Source organism: Egretta garzetta, unplaced genomic scaffold (assembly GCF_000687185.1).
Source record: "Egretta garzetta isolate BGI_Z169 unplaced genomic scaffold, ASM68718v1 scaffold133, whole genome shotgun sequence".
NCBI classification, from domain to species: domain Eukaryota; kingdom Metazoa; phylum Chordata; class Aves; order Pelecaniformes; family Ardeidae; genus Egretta; species Egretta garzetta.
This window is the reverse complement of record NW_009259111.1, coordinates 1,294,858-1,315,293: the sequence shown is the minus strand read 5'-3', so window position 1 is coordinate 1,315,293 and position 20,436 is coordinate 1,294,858. Positions and strand designations below refer to the sequence as shown.

Below are 20,436 nucleotides of genomic sequence, written 5' to 3'. Positions count from 1 at the left end.
TAAGAAGATTTAAAAAAATCACAACCCTGACCCACGAGGAGAGACTGAAACCATCAGATTTGTTTAGTCTAGGGAAGAGAAGGGGAGGGTGTTTACACAAACCATGATAAGAAGAAAAGTGGCTGTAAGAGGGAAAATGATGATGTACGATTTTTACCACATCCCTTGGGGCTAGGATAAGAAGTACATTGTTGTAAATTAAGCTGAAATGTTTAGATTTTATATTAGAAAAGGATGAGTCATGGGCGATGTATACCAGAAGCAGTGGGGTTTGGCAGCACAGCACTGCTGAAGCCAGTAAGTCCTACTGAGAGCCACTACCAAAGATAATGTTGCTTTTGCAACAGAGTTAATCTCTCTCACTGGTGCACGCTGCATACGGTGACTGTATCTCCTCAGCTCTTCCCTCACTGCATGCCTTTAAACAGTGAGAGCAGGATGGGAATTGCTCACTCCTGATTACTTCCTTGTGAAAAGGGAGCAGCACTGAATTCAATGCTCTAGGCTTTCCACCCTCTTGCACAACAGGACCTGTGCTTTGCACATAGTAAATTTGTAGCATCTGTTATACACAGTGAGATTCTGTGTGTTGGGGCTGCTTTCTGTGTGTGGTGTCACACGACCCAAACCAGATACTACAAAGCTGCTCCTCTTGGAGACGCTTAAGCCTGACTGAGGCACAGCTTTTTAGGGGTGCGCCTGATCCTTACAACTCACGCAAACGATTGTGGCATAATTGTCACAATTTGGCATAGTACATATAAGAGAAGACAAATACATTTCCTTGGCTCACTGAACTAGGCCTCCTTTGTACTAATTAGAATTCTCGGAATAAAAATACAGCACAGAGATAGAAAAATTAATTCATCTTTTGCAGAGAAAAGCAGCCAAATATTGGCATAAGTCACAGGATAACAGCTTGATCCTGCAATCCCTTGCTTGCATGAATAGTCCCATTGACTTTTAGAGTTTACAGGAATGAGGCTTTACAGTGTAGCACAAGGATGCTGGCAATTTGCCCATGAAGAGAGTTAAGTAAGGTCTAATTCTCCATTAAGGCTGAAGAAGGCTTTGGCTGAAGGGAATGTTCCACAGTAGACAGAGCCAAGCAGAAGCACATACTGTGCAATATATTAACCTAACAAAAATTTGCTGTGCTACTGATGTGAAGGACTTAGGTGAAGGCACATTACATTTAGGAAGTAAATTTTTTTTTTAATTGAATCTGGACTCTTCAAACCAGCTCTTCAATAGTCATAACTGCAAGTGTCATTAACAGGAGTGCTTCTAAGACAACTAATACTCCAGGTACTTCACACAGACACACTCATTTCTGGTTCGTAGATGAATGATGTTACAAATTCAAGGCATATCATTTCCATGTTTTTCCTCCACAAATGAGATCAGGCATGCTTTTCCATTGGACTAAGTACTCTGTTAATATTTGAAGCTTGCTGGAAAAGCACATTTATATGTAAGTACATTAATAAGCATACTGCTTTGCAATGCTTGCAATGCACAGTGCTAAGACAGACAGACCAAAAACCTAACTGAAATAATGAAAAGCCTGGTACCTTCTTTGCTTTTAAGTTGTCTCATTCTGGCATTCATGGGCAGGAAAGAAGTGTTGCTGAGCAGTTCAGAAGGAGAAGTGCAATGTTGAGATTTCTTGATTGAAAGATTAATAGGTTCTTCCAGCACTTTTTGCATAGAAAGAGTTAATTCATTAACTACCTCTTGCCCAGCAGTAGCCAAGCTGTTTTCTAGAGGATGGTCTACAGTATTGAAGTCTTCGTTTTCCAGCTTCAGGGGGGAAAAAAAAATAAATCAAATTTTATTATTAGTTTTCTTTCTTTCCATCTTAGAAAAATAATTTGTAATCAGTCTTCAAATACCAGATAAGGAAAACTTTACTTACTGAAATAGCTGCCTTTGACTGACTGACTAACAATAACACGTGCTACCAATGAAAGTGGGTTCCCTTTCAGTAGAGGAGTTTGAGTGATTCCTACCTTGCACTTAGTGCTGCCCTGGAGTGCATCAGCTGGTGCGAGGCCAGCGGCAGCCCCAGGGCTCAGGTCACTTGGAGCTCTGCCCAACACCAAGCTGTAGCTGGGCACTGACTCTGGTGGAGTATCACAGTCACAAGGGGTGTGCTGGGATGGACCAAGTGTTACAGCAGCTGCACCTTGCATCTGTGGATTGGCCGAGCTAGATAGCCTTGTTGAAGGTAATTCCATTTCTAAACCGTCTGAAAAGCCCACAATGCTTAAGGGTGCCAAACACTGGGAAAAGAAAAAAGAAAAAAAACCCAATACATTAATAAGCTTTTCAGCAGCAAAATGCTATGGTTCTTTCTATAATGGATGAGATGATACTCCACGGCTATATGTAATCAACCAGTTGTGTCACAAGGGCTTGAAAGTATCTATTGTAATCTTATATCATTTTCCAAAGCTTTACAGTTTCCACTATTAAAACTGAAAACTGGGAGAGGAGACACCTAGGTTACTCTTCTGTGATTTACAAAAAACATCTTCTTTCAATCAGTCCAAGGGATACAGATTTTTAACTCCTTACAACGAATGGGAAATGTAAGTATGAGAATATTGTACTAAATCAATCCTTGATATAAACCCACTAGCTTCTGTTAAGTTATTCCAGAAGAAATAAGATTCAGATCAGAAATTTTATCATTTTGTTCAAAACCCATCAGGTCACTTTATTCAGAAAGAAGATTCAGAAGAAATAAGATTTATATTTGTCACAAGTGGATGAAACTATTTTTACTGTTAATGAAGCTGAAAACTTTATGCTAGTTAGTGAGACTGTCCCATTAAAACCTAAAGCGCTCGCCCTTTAAATATCATAGTGTAAATCCAGAAACAACCTACGTGTACTAATGAGGAAAGGATGTACATGTCTAGTTTCCAAAGAAAGGGAATATTTAGCAGCCTCTGAAATAGTTTTAGCAACATGCATTTTCTACTGTCTCATGATTTGTCACTGTCAAAACCACAGAAATACTTTTATGCAAAACAAAGCAAATCCACCCATCTAGGCGACTCCCTAGATGGGCCTTACATCCAGGAATGTGTGACTGCACTGAAATCAGGACTCTTCTAGTGTCCATATGAAGAAAATATAAGCAGTCTTAAGAAATATGCAATCTGTGTCGCTTGAATACATAGTTTTCCATTTTTTTCATCATAGTTCATTGGTGTTTCACCCTTGATAATTGACTGGATAAATCATTTTCATTTGACTACAGTACAGTAAGTAGCACTCATTGTAATATAAATCAAGACAGAAGAAATGTGTTGTTTGCATCTGAATTAGAGTTTAATTTCACGGTTGTACTTATTTTTCTGTTAGGCACCTGTATCTTAGCAGTGAATCTGAGACAGGACCCATTTCCTAGATTTAATTATTATTTTTCTCAACTGTTACTCCATTTTGGATTTTGATACCTTCCTCCATCTTAATCCAACAGCGGTAGACAGTAACGTAGATTGAGCTGTCAGTTGTGCCTGTGGAAATCCTACATAATGCCAAAGAAATCAGTCTTGAATTCCTCTGCTTGCAATGCATATCACCTATATGCTAAGAGAATACTCTGCCCACAGACATTAATTTCCACCTAAGGATGCAGTTTAATTTCCTTTTCCTCAATTTGCAATAGACGCTACAGTAGGAGCATTATCTGAACAGTGACCACTTATTCAGTGAGACAAAATAGCCTGCATTTGAGACAGAAAGAGGTCAGCTCTTCTGCAGTGCTAGGGAAGGTTTGTGCCATTCTACCACACCATGTTCTAGTAAGTCTGTTTTAAAAAGTCCTTTCGCATAGAAGGCATCCCAGAGAGTACCGAGACTCTGCAGCCAGGGTATTGGCCATTTTCCTCCTCTTGAGGCAAATGAATGTCCCTGAATCTAAGCTGTTTGAGCTACAACAACTTCTTGGAACCAGCTGGAACTAGTCAAACATGTTCTTCCTACCTTACATTTGAGCTAAAAACTAGAACGTAGCAAATGAGGAAACATACTGGTGGAGGCACAACTTTCCATGTACTCTGTCCAATAGAGCATTCCTAAGAATGCTCAGGTTTCAAATGAAAGGAATATACGTAGGTCAGAAAGGAATCCAGCTTTCATGGTCACGCATCCTAAAGAAGTCCACAAAGATCAAAAATGTTCATTTGCTGTCATAATTTGCTTGTGACAGGTTCCTGCACATGCAGTGACAAATGCGGCCTACCAAGTACACATTTTCCTTTTCATTCAATCACTCTCTTTATCACAAGCCTGTTTCAGATGACAAAATAGACATGTGAATTGTTCTCATATCACTTACAGAAAATAAAACATATAAGCAGAATCCATGCTTGGACTGAACAGATGGACTGTAATCAGCCTTGCCTTTTCCCCTTATTTCAAAGTCCATTGTGAGCCTTAATTAAGTCCCTGTGAGGTAGTTAAATATTTATTTAGCCAGATTCTCAAAAGCACGAAGTATCCACACGTTCCTGTCTGAGTCAGTAGGAACCACCTAATGCCATGCTCCATTGGAAATGGGCATGCTGAAGCACACACGTGGTGGGAACACCACCCAAAGCTGCATAGCAAGTTAACTGGAGAGCCTGTAGCTATTCACTTTGTCTAATCACTACACACATCTTCTTTTACTTATGTTACGAGAGTGTGCCATCATCTATTATCTATTGAGACCTGACCCTGTGAAGACCCATCTGTGTCTAACTGTATACACTGCAGGGAAAATGTTAGCCCTGCTCCAGGATTACTCCTGGCTTCAGTGAGACAAGTTTACTTATTGGGAGTAGTCGCTGGGGCAACTCTTACTGCAGAAAAAAAAGAAATAGATACACACATAAGATTTTGTTATAACTAAAATTTTTAGAAAGGTGAAATTCAATAGCATTATATGGCTATATCTTTTTTACTCTTCTAGCTAGCATCAGTTTCTTCAGAGATCTTTTTAGATTATACAAGCCAGTATAAAACCTTACTCTTGTTAAAATGAAAAAAGAATAATGAGGCCATCAAACTGCCATCTGTCTTTCCCTTGGGGCAAAAGTTAATTTTGTGGTTATTTTAATGATGAAGCAACATTATGATCTTTCAGTGCAAAATATTAAAACTCACAGTTAAGAACAGACACATTCCATTCTGATCCATGGAGCTGCTGTCAAGTGTGAAGTGAACAATGCACTGGGAACAAGGCTCATTAATAGCCTATTAATTCACTCCCTAAAATAATCATTTCTTTTGCCATTAGCAAAAATTTCTCTTTTCCCTTGACAGTTCAGCTAGTTTTTGCAAATGGGATGCCTTTAAAGAATTGATCTCTGTTTTATAAAAGCTCTATTGCTTTTACATTGCACCCTTTGAACAACAACAAGCATTAATTATGCTCTTGGGTAGAGGGTGGCTTCAGCTGTAGGTTAATTTTAAAACTTTTGACATTTTAATGTACAGCCTGGCACATCGAACTACATCTGTGTCATTATAAATGGAATTCTCATTGTCTCATAATTAATTTTGGTCTGATGATCCTTATAACATAATGGCAGCAGTATCACCACCTCAAAATGCCTTCTACCACAAATTTCATAGCTATGGTAGTGAAAGGTAAGAAGAAAGAACATGCAAAGTGCCTTCAGAGAACAAAAAATAAACATATTGTTCAGTTCAAATATTTCTTTGATCACTGTTGCATTTAAAAAGGTCCAGTGTAAACATGCATCACTAATACAGAAGAATTCTGAGAAGCAAATACTTACCTTGAAACACTGGGATTAGGATTTGTTAGGATTGTTTTGGCAAAGTCTCAAGGCTGTGAACATTAGGTGTCACAGATAAAGAAAGCTAAAACTAGGAACCGCCAATTCTCTTTGCTATAAGAGAAATAACACGCTGCAAATGGTTGCAGAGTAATGAACGGCTGCTATTAAGTGGAGCAATCCCCCTGGCAGCTCATTATGCTAGGAGGTTAAACAAATGTACTACTCCAATCCAGTTGTTTAACTCACCGCACACAGCAGCACTGATAACACAGTCTACATATGCTTCCTATTCGTATTTCCCAATTTCAGAATAGAATCCAAAGGATTTCCTTTCCGTTTTTATGAGAAAAAGGATCCAAATATTCCTTAACATTTTGTCTGAATAAACTGTATCTGGCTTAAAGCAGAAGGAGGAAGAGATTGTGTGGAGCAAGCAGCATCATGTTTTATTTATCCTTTTTTCCAGGTCAAAGGAAAAGATTTTATTAAATTAACATTCTGGGAAATGTACCTAATTGCATTAAGCATGAATGCATTTGTGCTGTATGCAGCTCAATTCCTTAAAGTCAAAAAATACTCTGATACTTTAGGAATTTGCAGGACTCTAAATTCCAGGCTGTTATCATTATTTCCTTCACTTCTAATCCCCCTAAAATTAATAGTAATTAGAAAAAAAAACCCACAGCAACAACAAACCCACCTTGGTGCCAAGCTCAGATTCGAAGTCCTAGGGTCGGGTATTAAATTATTATTACTTTCAGTCACTAAATAATCACAACAATCTCAGTGCAATACTAACAAAAATAAAACCCATACTGTGCCCCCCACTCCTCTCCCACAAATTTCACATGCTTTGAAAGACAAAAAAAAAATACCATTAGTTAAGCACTTGCCACCAGTATGGAAGAGTTGTCATTACTAAAGCTCAGGACAAATGTTTTGGTGCAAAATACCCAAGAATGCCACCTACAGCAGACTGAGATCAGCTTTCTCTCTAATAATCCTGTAGTAACAGCAGCATTGGCATGTCAGAGCCTAGAAGTTCACAGGCAACAAGTCCCAGGAGAGGCTGAGAGGTTCCACCACACTCACTATGTTAGTCTTGCATGAAATGCCACCATTGCATATAATTGTAATAAAACAGAAGCCTATCTCAGAGTGCTCTCCAGAGTCCTCCTTGGATGGCACGGAATATTTTCTAGGATTTCACCATTTCAGGTACTTTAGGATGCTTGAGACAAACAGAGCTCTCAAACTAAGAAGCTGGGACTTAATGTGAATCAAAAAGAACAATATAAAAACCAGAGTTATAGCACTATACAAAATTTCCATGTGCTTGCACCTTGATTACTATTTCTGGTCACCCTGTCTCAAAACCAATTTATCAATCCCACAAAATATAGGGAAAATGGCCAAAGAGATAACAGACTAAAACAGAGAATGGCTTCCATGAAAAAAAGGCACTAGTAAGACTTTGCAGCTTCAAAAATAAATGTTTGAGAGGAAATTCAATATAGACCTATAAAATAGAGATATTATGAAGGTGGTGAATACAGAGTGATTATTCACTGGTTTTCCTAACACAAGATCTAGAAGGCATCCTCCTGAATTATCAGGCAACAGACTTAAAAGTAAGCGAACAGAGGAACTTCCCATGCAATGCAAAACTCAGTTGCTGCAGAATGTTGAGGAGACCAATAGTATTAAAATGGACTCAAAAAAATGGATTAGAAAAATTCACAGAGGAGAGGTCCACGAAGAACTGCAAAACAGAATTGTTTGGGCACAACCTTCAATTCAGAAAGTCCCTAAAGTGCTGGTTTTCAGAAGCTGGGATAGTGTGTCATCAAAGGATCGGTATTTATCTGTTTCTTCTACCTTTTCCTAAGCATCTGCTATTGGCGACAGCTATAAATGAACAGATACAGCTGCTCAGTAATAATTTACTAATACAGTGCATGACACATTCAGAGATTTATTTTAAGCAGAAGGTGAAATAATAGGTGAAGGGGAGAAACCCTCAAAGGTTGCTAAGGAATATAACCAAACCTGAGTTTGACAAATACTGTCCAATCTACTCACAACCAATCAGTGTCTCCCAGAAGGCACAACCATGAGTGCCCAAGCCAGTTAGGCTTTTAGGATGAGTGTGGACTGTACAGAGTGTTCCACTGCCCAGGATCCAACCCAGCAGCTGGACAAGACAAGGAATCCTTCCTCCCAGAAGTAAAGGCCTTGCTCCTAACTAGAGAAAGGAGGGCACTTAGGGAGTCTGAGAAGGAGAGCTGTCCAACTGGCCCTGCAACAATGCCAATGTCTGTTGCAGCAGTACCTGAGGTTCAAACTAAAAATTTGTGCTATAGATGTACAGTAATTATGACATTTCTTCAAATGCTAGGTACAGCCTTTAGACCTCTTGCTCATCACAGCCACAAATGACAATTAGGTACATGTAAGCAAAACAGGGATAGTATGTCCTTTATTACTGCTGAAAACACAATTAGGCCAAAAATATCTTCTTATTCTCATCTCTGCTTCAGAACAGATGACCTCTCCAGTCCTGTGTGCAAATTAATAGCTCAATATCATACTATGTAAAAGCAACAGGAGGACCATATCATTGCAGAAGGTTGGTAACACTTTCTAAAAAAATGTTAATCTAATTGAGTACTCATTCCTTCACACTGCAACTTAGCAATTCAATAGCTTGTATAAAATCTGTTTGCTAGAGCTTGGCATGATTCCCCAGAACAAAAGCGCAGATACCACGAAAGTTATTCTGAGATTTGTCCTCTGTCTTGCTGGCATTCTTACTGGAGAGGTTGGGTATGTGACAAGCATGGAGACAGAACAACTCCACAATCCAAAACAGAGGTCCCAGCTATATGAGTGAAGTATACTGACAGGGAAGCATGAAGAGAAAATTATATCTATTTTGCACACAGACAGAAAACTTCCATTTCTAGTGTTGCATTCTTAAATCAAGCCCGAAGTCATGCTAAGTGCAAGTACTTGACTTATATCAAACAATCAATGGTCTAAGTATAGAAACATTTATTCTGCACAAAAAAATTAAAAAAAAATCAATTCACGGAGAAAGAATAGTTAGAGGAATACAAAGGAAGACAGAAAGGCTGACAAAATATCACAATTAATGTTCCAAAAACAGTGAAACAAATGAAAACAAGCCCCCACATAACTGAAGTTACATGTTTAAAGACTATACTATACGCACACATACAGAGCAGCTGGGCACAGACAGGAATTACTCTGAACTTTACGACAGCAATAGCCTTGATGCCAATGTTTCTGATCGATGCCAGCTAGAAAACCCTACTTTATATGACTGGGAAGCCAAAATTCTGTCTGCTCAAGTGAAGCTAGATTTTTGTCCTGATAGTGAAATATAACACACAAGGACATTTTACAAGTGCGTGAAGTGGTTCATCCTTGCTTCTCTACTTCTGCTTATCAATAACCAGCTTTAAATGTGAGGGACAGAAAACAGTGCTCATCAGAATAACTTGAACAGGCATTCTTTGAACTCAAAGGCACTCACATGGCGTACAAGTGCCTCACACCGTGGTATAACGGCTGCAGTAGCACTTGTCTGGGATGATCTGAATAACGTACTTGTGGTTTCCCCGTTTATGAGTAATGTTGTGATCCCAAACTATTAATAGCATCTGGTCTATATTGCTTCACACATGAATATGATCCCGTATGCAGACAACTCATCTAGTTATTAGTCAATAGTATCAAATACATACCATAAGCATGTTTTAAAATTAATGCACAGATGTTTAATTACATGAACAATCAAGCCTTACCCCCCTCCAGAATAAAGGAAACCACTGGGCTAATGGAAGCTTTGTTTTTTGACAGACTTTGGTAAACATACCACTAAACAGTTAATTCTGAGTTTTGCTACATCCTGGTTCACACTGTTTTCTCTTTAATGAAAGAGTCTCAGCAGCCAGAGAATTATCTAGTCCACTAAGAATGCTGCGCACAACAAAAGCTGTCAGAGTTCAGCAGAACTGCAACACAAGGCCAAGAAGTCCAATACCAATTATTCTCCAAGAGGCAGAATACAGTTCTTCTCCAAGTAGCAAAAGGTTTTTCTAGCCATTTTCTCTACCATATTTTCCAAGTGCAGTATTTTAGACTGCTCCACATTCACTTTTTCCATGTCCTCCAAGAACTTGAAAGAGATGAGGTGTTCTGAATACAGGCCATATGAAAGTAAATGGGCAAACACCTATACAGAAATTTTTGTCTGGAGATGGGCATGCAAATATTTAATCACGCGAAACAGATGAGAATGAATAGACACATACCTTTGTTCTTAAATAGGAACCTCACATTTAAATCTAGATTTAATCTAATTGTCAGCAAAAGCAGTCAGACACCTTTAAACACCATTCATGAAGAATATATTTCAAGGGTTTCCTTACTGTGCTGTTTCCCTTCATCATTTCTAATTAGCCACTGCCAGAGCTGTCAGTACATTATGGCTTCATCCCAAACAGCTCATTACAAGAGATAAATACAAGCAAAGATGGTGTACTGTAGCTGTTGAATGTCCTCATTTCTTGCAGAGGTACCAGGAACCAGTAAAAAACCAAACACTTGTGCTTTCTGCACAAGAGCATACACTTCTCAGCACCTTCAGAAAAATTTCCATTTTTTTTTTCTAGGAGTATCCTCCTCTTGCTGCCTTCTCAACTTGTACAGCAGCGAATCAGCACTTCCTCCTTTTTTTTCTCCTCCTTTTCCCATCAGACCACACTAGTCTCTCTCTTGCACATCCTCTTCCATTTTCTTCCCTCTTTCTGACTTTTCTTGTTTAAGCTGTTGGGAGTAACCTTCCTTTACAGGTCCAGAAGACAAAGGGTGGTTTCTTCAACATGCATGTAGAAAAAGTCTCTGAAAGCTAGTTGGTTAGCAATACCATTTGTTTTCACAAATAACTTTGAGGGTGTGTCTGCATTACAAGAAAAGTGTGTGTTCAGATTCATGGTCTTGCTCAGGCCTTAAACACACATCTTCGATTTTTACAGTCATATCCTAAAGTAAAGTAAAGTAGTCCTAGCCTAGAAAATCTGCATAGCTTTCCTCAGTCCTGTGCTCTTATCATCAGAGGTTAAAGGAGATCTGCTTCCACATGTGAAAGTTCAGAGCCAAAGAGCATCATCACAGAATGTTGTGAAACCATCAGCCTGATCCAGAAATTCTATCACATCTACAGGATTAAGTTAGCAATGGCAGATTTCTTTGTGGCTTCCAAATCTGATTTGCATGCTGCTTCCAGACCTTTAGTAATCATCACCTTTCTGTGTGTCTACAATTCCCCAAAGGATCTCCAACAACTCTCTGAATGGGTATTGCATCATAAATATATTGGCTCAACAAAGCTACGTACTAAAGAAGGATAAAATAACTTCCTTTATGGGGCTAGTAAGGAAAGACAAGTTCTTCCACAATATTCCACATAGAAATTCCAAGAAAAAAATATGGTACACAACATGAGCCATGCACAGAAGTACCAAACAGATTTGAGCAGCCAGAATATTAAGTGCTGTTTGGAGTGTTTTAAACAAACTTTATGGAGACGTAAAAGGCAGCTTCTCTGCCTCAAATGCACAGGTGATATCCAGAGCCAGCAAGGATCTGCTGATAAAGATGAGCCCTCCTGGTTTTGTTTATGCTGCTTCAATAGTTAGGGCCTCCAGTAGGTGGAAGGATCAAAGCATGGCTCTGTTATGTGCTGAAATATTCTAGAGATACAGAAATCTATGATTTTTCTCCTTATACACAAAGAAGGAGAAGGAGTATAACAGATTATATCCCTTTCAGACACCACATCTTCAGTAATAATTAGTATTGTTATTTCTGGGACAACTCTTTTGAAAGATGTTTTTCAGGCCAGATTTCATCAGAATCAACGACACTTCCCCCTCCCCCCAAATTAACTGCTGCTAGTATGGTAGTTAGCAAGTTCTGATAGTTAAATCCCTAAGGATAGGGACTGGACAGAATTTACTCAGTAAAGAAATATTTAGTCTTCTATTTATTTACCAGTTCATACTTAACAATTGTGCCAGCCAGATCTAAATACTACCAGCTTATGGAACAGTTGCTGATCCTGGCGACAGCACAGTATGTAGGCATCTTACTGAGAGATGCACACTAAGTTAGGCTATGACTGTCTTTCAAGATTTACAAGCCATTTTGTCACCTTTTACTGTATTTTAATTTTTTCAACCTGATTGCAAATTCCAATGCCATATTATATTCAATATTATCAAATCATGTTTCCCCTTTAAAATATTATTTTTTTTAAAAAAAAAAGTCTTTATACCTTTCTCACTGGATGGAAAGCTGATTGTTGCAATGTGTTCTCAGGGGAGTGACTGCTGACACTGGCTTCTTCATCTAGTGACTGTGACAGGGAGGGACTATCACTTTTGTCAAGAGGAATTACAGGCTTCTGGGCATCAGGTTCAGTGGAACTCTCACAGACCTACAAATCACAATTAAGAATTCATGTTTTCAAAATCTCAGAAAAAAAAAAGGTAACAAATTCACATCAAGTCACAGCATACACAATATGACAAGACTGAACAGACTCTAAAACAATAAAGATATTTAAAGTAACCCTAAGTAAAGATAAATAAATAAAGATTTCTCTCAAACATCAATGAATTTAAAAAAAAAAAAAAAAGAAAGAAACAAACAAACAATAAAGCTGCTGAAAAGTACAGCTATTCCACAAGCCTGCAGTCTGCCCCTACAGGTAAACCAGTTGGAAAGCTATTCAAGGCAGGAACTCCACAGAAGGGAGAAGTCCCGTTGAAACAACAGGAAGTCCCAGCCACATTTCTGTTGCAATTCCCATTGTTTTGAATGAATTTCAAAGCCACCTTGTTGCGCACCTTGCCTGCCTTGTAGTTTGGATGCTCACCACCAAGCACTCCCTTTTTCAAAAGTAGGATTCTTATCAATAGAGGAAAAGGGGAAAAATGAGCCTCACTGACAAAACTGTAACAGAATAGCATGTATGAATACTGATGAAAATCTTAAAGGACAGTATAATGCAGTAGCAAGAGCAATTACTAGTAGAATGGGAAATAATTCTCAAACCAAAAAAATGTGTTATTTCACTCCCTTTTAACTAATCATTCAGAATCAAAAGGGAATCATTTTCAAGGACTTGGGGCTTAAAGTTTCCGGTAAAAAGGAGTTGAAATGGAGAGTAAGACTACTGCAGTCCTCCAGTTACCTATTCACAAAGGAGGAATGATGATGCTTTTGTTCTCCCACCTGCTGCTCACCTTGTCTATTTAGAGATTCAGGTCTTTGGGATCCAGCACTTTAGAGAAAATGTTGGCCCAATCTGCATGAGGCATGAAGCCTCTGCTGAATACATATATTGGCAACAACAGAAAGTTCAACCAAATACATGAAATCTCAAAGGCGTCTCCCATTTTTGACTAAACACAACAGGAAAGAACTTTCAGAGAACTTACTTCTGCTTCATCATGGATTTGTTGCTGAACTGGGGCTGGCTGCCTCACTATGTAGTTGATTTGACCAACTATGGTCTGTTGAACATGCTGAGGTGGCTTGGCTTGGTTCAGCTGCAAGCTGGACTGTCCTTGGGCCTGCAGAAGAAGCTCCAGATCCTTTTTCATCTCCTCCAGTTCAAACTGGTGCTGCATTATGTCCAGGTTCTGCTGGACGACTTGTTTGTGGGCGTTTTCATTCTGATCTGCTGGTGGTGATGCTGGTGGCAGCTGCTGCTGCTGTGATGGCTGCTGCAAGTGGTTAGATTTTATTTTCTGGAGATGACCAAGTTGCACTTGCACAGTTGATGTCTGCAAAGAAGCCTGTGTGCGGAATGGCTGTGGGTGGCTCATGTGAACTTGCTGAGCTTCATGTGATACAACAGCATAACCCAGGGGTGCAGTCTGCTGCAGCTGCTGGGATGGTAAGTGCTTTCCTGTCCTCCCAGACACATTCTCTGGCTCTGACCGTGACTGCTGTTCCAGCCCAGACTGTGTTATCTTCATAGGCTGGGGGGCACCGCTTTGCTCTTTGTCATGTTGCTGCATGCTGTACTGCAGAGGGAAGTGCTGCTGATGCAGTTCAGGAGGTTGTCGAAAAATGTGATGGCAGTTTACATCTTGGTAAGAAGGCTGAGCTTTGTTTGGGTGAGATATGCTGAGGCAGTGAGAGCAACACACAGGCGTAGGACACTGAACCGCATGTGGAAACTGATGTGTCTGGCTATTCACAGGCTCTAGCTGTGATGGTGGTGAATGGTGCCCATGATACAAGGAGGTCTGCAATCCTTGCACATTTCCACAGAGTAGCACATCTGAGTGAGAAATGTGTCCACCTTCCATAGTGAAACCTCCTGGAAAAAAACAGCAAATTTACTCCCTCACATGATCTTGAGAAATTTACACAATAAAAACTGTGAATGATGGCCATTTCCTTGTCTTCATTTCAAATATAAAAGATATTCAAATATCCTATGCAAACAGTCCTTCAACATACCTTCAAGACAAAATTTTCAACATTTTTCAGTGATTTAAGATCACACCGAACTCCCACTGATGTCAGTGGAACTTATGGTTGAATTACCATTATTTTATTTTAACTGATGGATGTGGCTTATACTTTCATTTTTTACTAAAGTATGAGCATATCTTCTCATCCATAAGCACAGGTACAAATGACTGCTTCCAGGATGAAAGTGGCGAAAATAAAAGAGATTGATGTTATGCAGGTGAGAATCGTAAAAGCTAGAAATAGAAGTGACCTGTGAACTGATCTTGTCCATGCTTTTAGTGAAGATTATTCCCTGTAATACTTTTGATAATGTTTTACCCCATCTAGTTTTAAATATCTTAAAATAGGAAGAGAACCAATCTTTTAGACCATTGAGTGGCCCACTGAACCGCATTTACTGTAAAAACCCACTGCAGCTGTGAAATTTATAGCTGGTGGGAAACAAAGTCACAGTATGCACATTCATTATCTAAATAACACTGTAATTATTGTACATTCAAAGTCTTAAAGCCATCTTTGTGCTCATTAATTGTGTCTCAAGCACTGCTCAGGTCCCTTGGCCGCTAAGATATTGAAGGATCTGAGGAGCATGGGGATGACTGAGCCCAGCTTCCCCTGGGTAAGGCAGAGGAAATAGCACAAGACCCACTGCAGATACTCCATTTCAGCCAGGGTACTACTTACAGGACTGTCAGAGCCACAGTGTTGTACAGAGCTATTGCTTCCTGGGACAGAACTGAATTTCAAATACATTGGGCAAAGTCGAGGCTGTTTGATAGCCAGTGATGTGACATTTTAAGTCATTTTGATTAGAAGTTATTTGTTTAGTCCTGCACAGTGTTTCCAGTAAACTAGTAGTTGTATTCTTACATTGTGATTTTATAAGACCATCAAAGATGCTATTTATAGAGTGTATTTCTAGGTAATGTTTATAAGGTAATATTTATATATAGCAATGTCGTTTAATAGGTGAATTGATATAACTGGAGGGAAAAACAAGAAAGTTCAGCCACACTAGGTTTTCTTCAGAACATGACAAGAGGAACAAAACTGGAAGCCAAAACAAAAAAGGACATCACTTTAGGGAAAGTATTGTATTGTCTATATCTGTCCTGTCTAGCTTTGGGCACTTGCCTAATAAACCGCAATATATTTTTCTTACCCAAATTGGACAGTTGTTTAGTCCAGTAGGAGGGATCCCAAGTAAATCTGATCTTCAGAGGAGGGCCTATGTCTGTGTTACAGTTTGTCTCTAACAAGCGCTGGATCTGAAATACAATCTGATGACAAATCAAAGGATGGTGATTTTATTCACAATTTAAGATCTTGAAAAATGTTTTATTTGAGAAACATTAAAACAGTTCTCACATTTACTGCACAATTTCAATTTACTGAGAAAATAAGTATTGCTCTTACCAGTTCTTTACTGAAGAGAAATGGGATGCTGTTTTTACCGCACACGGCCCAGCTGATGAAGTTCTGCACGTGTTCTACCTGTCTGCTTAAAACCACAACACCTTGCAGTTGTTGCTCCAATTTCTGCTTCCTTTCACTGGTGATTTTCTGTTAATAATGTGAATCAGTAGAAGATAGCTGTCATTATTCAGCTAATGCATACAATCATTGGCACTACATTATGCATTATTTGCAGGGACACTGTTATTTAGAATCTCTTTAAACCGCCAGTCCTAAAAAGAAAGCAAATCCTATTCCACAAGTATGTCTGAATTCAGCAAGAACAATGACTTCTCCAGGAGAAAACAACCTACATCATTCTGGCCTTGGTTTGACAGAATAACATAACCCAAGAAAGCTGTAGAATTTGGATCAAATTTGCACCTGGACTGCTTTCTTATCTCTTACAATATACAACAGAAGAGACCCAAGAAAGAATACAAAAAGAGGGGAAGCATGTGGCATTTCCTCAGAACGGTCTTCCAGTCTCCAGCAATTCATGATTTAGGGACCACAAAGACAGAGGCTACTTTATCACCCTCACTGTATTTTTCTATGAATTTGTCTAATTACTTTTGAACCTACACACCATATCTTGCAGCAAGGAGTTCCACACTTAATTACCATTTATGTGAAGAACTATCGCCCTTGTTTGATTTGAAACGGGCACCTCCCTTTTTCATTTGATGCCCACTACACGCACTTTCAACAGAGCACTGTGCATGTACTTGGAGCATATGCACAGTTCAGTTGTGATTATAGATAACTCCGACAAACACTGAAATGTTGTCAAAACACATGAACACTGAATTTACTTAATGTTTAATAATACTGAAATGAGAACATCCACTATCTTATTTGTAAAGCTACTTAGCTGAACAGTCATATTTGAGTCAAATATGTAAGTTCAAAGGTAGCCAGCAAGTGCTGAGTGCTTTGTCTTTCCAATACTTGCTAAAATTACCCAAGAATAACTGAGAACTGGAAATTCTAATCAGATCTGATAGCAATTTTTGTACTCAGAACATTTCAAAATAAAATCATATGTACTTCAACTGGACATCCAAAAACTAAAGAACCAAAACTGCAGGCTCTGTTACAGAAAGTAGACCAGAGGATCATTTTCAAAACAGGATATTAAATGTGCTGCTAGTGATCTTCTACAAATTAAACATTAAAACCAGAAGATGGTTTGTTTTGTGAGTTCTCAAAAGATGCACACATATTCTCTGTAACTGTATTATAAAATGTGGTTAACTCGTGATAAGCAATCATGTTGCCACTTCCTCATGAATCTTTGTCAACCACTGATTCCACATAAAATTCTGCAGGAGAAAAAAGAAATATTTGAAAACATAAGCAAAGGGACAATAACTGTCACAGTTTATATTCTTTCCATTGGCACTGGAATTAAATTTAGTTTAGTTTTATTTCCTAAGGCATCAAAGAAACTAGCCTTACTTACTTCAAGTTGTTCAAGAAGGATGTTTGTTCGTTTATTGATTTCATTCATCAAAACCATCTTGGCCATTTTTATTTGATTTTCTACCTTTTTGTATAAATGTTTTACTTCAAGCAACCTATAGGTAAGAGATACACATCCTTGCATGAGCCAACTGGTATGTCATTTATTCATTGCTTAGTAGTTATTTGTTACAAGAACTGATTTAAATATTGACAGAGAACTCCAATGAAAGTTGTACCATTCCCCATAAGTTCTCCCACACTTCTTTTCAAACATATAATCATAGAATGGTTTGGGTTGGAAAGGACCTTTAAAGGTTATGTAGTCCACCCCCCCTTCCTTGAGCAGGGACATCTTCAGCTAGAGCAGGGTGCTCAGAGCCTTGTCCAGCCTGACCTTGACTGTTTCCAGTGATGGGGCCTCTACAGCCTCCCTGGACAACCTGGCCCAGTCTTTCACCACCCTCATCGGAAAACATTTCTTCCTTAACTCTAGCCTGAATCGACCCTCCTTCAGTTTAGAACTATTAGCCCTTGTCCTGTCGCTACAGGCCCAACCAAAAAGTCTGTCCCCATCTTTCTTGGAAGCCCCCTTGAAGTACTGAAAGGCTGCAAGAATGTCTCCCCGGAGCCTTCTCTTCTCCAGGCTGAACAAGCCCAACTCTCTCAGCCTGTCCTCATAGGAGAGGTGTTCCAGCCCTCGGATCAGTTTTGTGGCTCTCCTCCGGACCCACTCCAACAGGTCCCCATGTCTTTTCTGTGCTGACCTGGATGCAGTACTCCATGCAGGGTCTCACCAGAGCAGAGTAGGGGGGCAGAATCACCTCCCTCAACCTGCTGGCCACACTTCTTTTGATGCAGCCCAGGATTAGGTTGGCTTTCTGGGCTGCGAGCACACATTGCCAGTAAATGTCCAGCTTTCATCCACCAGTACCCAGAAGTCCTTCTCAGCAGGGCTGCTCTCAATCCCTTTATCCCCCAAGCCTGTCTTGATGCTGCCCCAACCCAGGTCCTGGACCTTGCGCTTGGCCTTGTCGAACATCATGAGGTTCACATGGGCCCACTTCTCAAGCTTGTCCAGGTCCCTCTGGATGGCATCCTGTCTCTCAGGCATGTCAACAGTACCACTCAGCTTGTAGTCACCTACAAATTTGCTGAGGGCGTACTCAATCCTACTGTGTATGTCCTTGATGAAGATGTTAAACAGTACTGGTCCCAGTATGGACCCCTGCGGGACACCACGCATCACTGATCTCCATCCAGACATTGAGCTGTTGACCACTGCCCACTGGGTGTGACATGCCAATGCCGACTGACTCTTTCAAACATCATGCCAAGAACAGTCTTAAGGTCTTTGTCAACAAAGACACACAGAAGCAATACCCAAAAAACTTTCACTTTATATTAGAGTATAAATAGTATAGATTTGTACTCTTTCAAGGTGTTTGAAATTATTTTATTAATGCAGAAGAGAGATCCAGCAGCTAACAAATACATAATCAGTAGCTGAAATCCAGTTCATATAATGAAGTATTTTCATTTTTATACTAGTCTTCACTGGAATTGCAGCTTGTTTTGAGGTTTCTTGAAGAAATAAGGTATTTTAAAAATAGTCTTTATTTCTAATCTTTTCAAATTCTAGTTCAGAAACAGATTATACAAAGAAACCTTAACTCTAAAGTCAGCTGTCACATGTGTTATAAGGACTATGGAATCATGTATTACAATGCCATGACCTGTCAGTAACACTTAAACATGAATTTGATATTTTTAATCTTCCTACTATTTCCTAGCCTCCAAGAAAAAAAATAGTATCTGCATTTACTTCTGCTAACCTACACTTAGTGAAAATAATATTTTTACTGATCACCCACTTTCCTCAAAAACAAAAACAAAAAACATAGCAATTACCTGTCTTCAATCTGTTTAGCTGAAATCTGAATTCCATTTTTTTTCTCTTCCACTTTAGTTATGACATTTTCCAGGATAACTCTCTGATTTTGCAAAGCTTCATCAAGATGTCTGAACCTGTGAAAGAAGGGAAAATTCTCACACCATGCTTTCTTCTGTTGATATTAACTTATCAGCCGATAAGTTTAGGGGACCAGCTACCTTTAATACCTATCCAGACATGGTCCCCTGCTTCTTCCCTACTACAAATGTTCTCTGTGACAGCTGAACTTCATTGCCCCTCATACAGGCAGGCTCACCTCACAAAATGTGCCATTGTGTATAGACTGTTCCTCACATGGCTCACACACTTCCACAGGCAAGCAGCATTGGTAACTCTGGTCTTGTACAGTCATGATGTCTTTGGTAAAGACAAACAGAAGATTCTGAACCATGCTAAGTATTGAGTCCAACTCATGTCTTTGAGCAGAATGAGAAGGAACTATGAGCATGCATACATAGTATCTGGGCAGACAATACAATTGGAAAGGGACACACTGCTGAGAGCGGTGAGTGATTCTGTGAGGACAGTAAGCCATGTGTTACGCTACTTCAGCATAAGACAACTAAACTGAGTTTGCTGTGACTTTAAGTTTGGACTAGCCTGCAACTTCAGCTGACAGGAAATGCAGATGAACAGTCTTAAATCTAAAGCAGCTAAAGTGTTAGACAGGACTATGATTAAGCAATCAACGTGTGGTACCTGTGTTCCTTGTGCTCTGTCAGAAGGCAGCTGCGGCATGTAAGGGTATCGCAGGTCTCACAGAACAGCGTGAGTGGCTCTTGAGTGTGCACTGGACAAAATAAGGAAAACGTGCTTGCTTCATCTTCAGTTGCTGAGGAATATAAAGCAAAGGTGTCATTGACTAGGATTACTACTATAGTTCAGAAAAAGTTGCCAAACTCTCACAATTTTACTGGAAGTCCTGATGTTATTTTTAAAAGACCCAGACCTTGGAACTATCTGATTATATGAAGCAAGGTTTGTTTATATTTTTTTCCTGGCCTTATACATCCTACAAACTAGCACATCAAAGGGGTTCAGAAACAAGTCATCAAACCAAATTCATGTTGTCGTGTAAACCCTCATGAGTTATAAATCTCTCTCATGATTTTGAGCACCTGCCTCACAACTCTGAATGCCCTGGTCTGGCAAACCAGTCAACAAAACTGCATTGTAAAA

General features: G+C 39.4%; 1 protein-coding gene across 3 annotated transcripts in view; it reads right to left on the bottom strand.

Annotated features, from left to right (window-relative positions):
- Nucleotides 1-20,436, bottom strand: part of TRIM66 (tripartite motif containing 66) — a 52,324-nt gene that overhangs the window by 9,464 nt on the left and 22,424 nt on the right. For 2 of the 3 annotated variants that reach the window (XM_009635412.2, XM_035891043.1), the window contains 9 exons: nt 19,957-20,089; nt 19,215-19,331; nt 17,305-17,419; nt 15,801-15,947; nt 15,547-15,664; nt 13,337-14,226; nt 12,169-12,330; nt 2,013-2,285; nt 1,575-1,803 (listed from right to left, as the gene is read on the bottom strand). In XM_009635412.2, coding sequence (XP_009633707.2) covers nt 1,575-1,803; nt 2,013-2,285; nt 12,169-12,330; nt 13,337-14,226; nt 15,547-15,664; nt 15,801-15,947; nt 17,305-17,419; nt 19,215-19,331; nt 19,957-20,089 — 2,184 coding nt within the window. The remainder of the gene's footprint in view (nt 1-1,574; nt 1,804-2,012; nt 2,286-12,168; nt 12,331-13,336; nt 14,227-15,546; nt 15,665-15,800; nt 15,948-17,304; nt 17,420-19,214; nt 19,332-19,956; nt 20,090-20,436) is intronic. The other variant, XM_035891042.1, reaches the window with a different exon arrangement.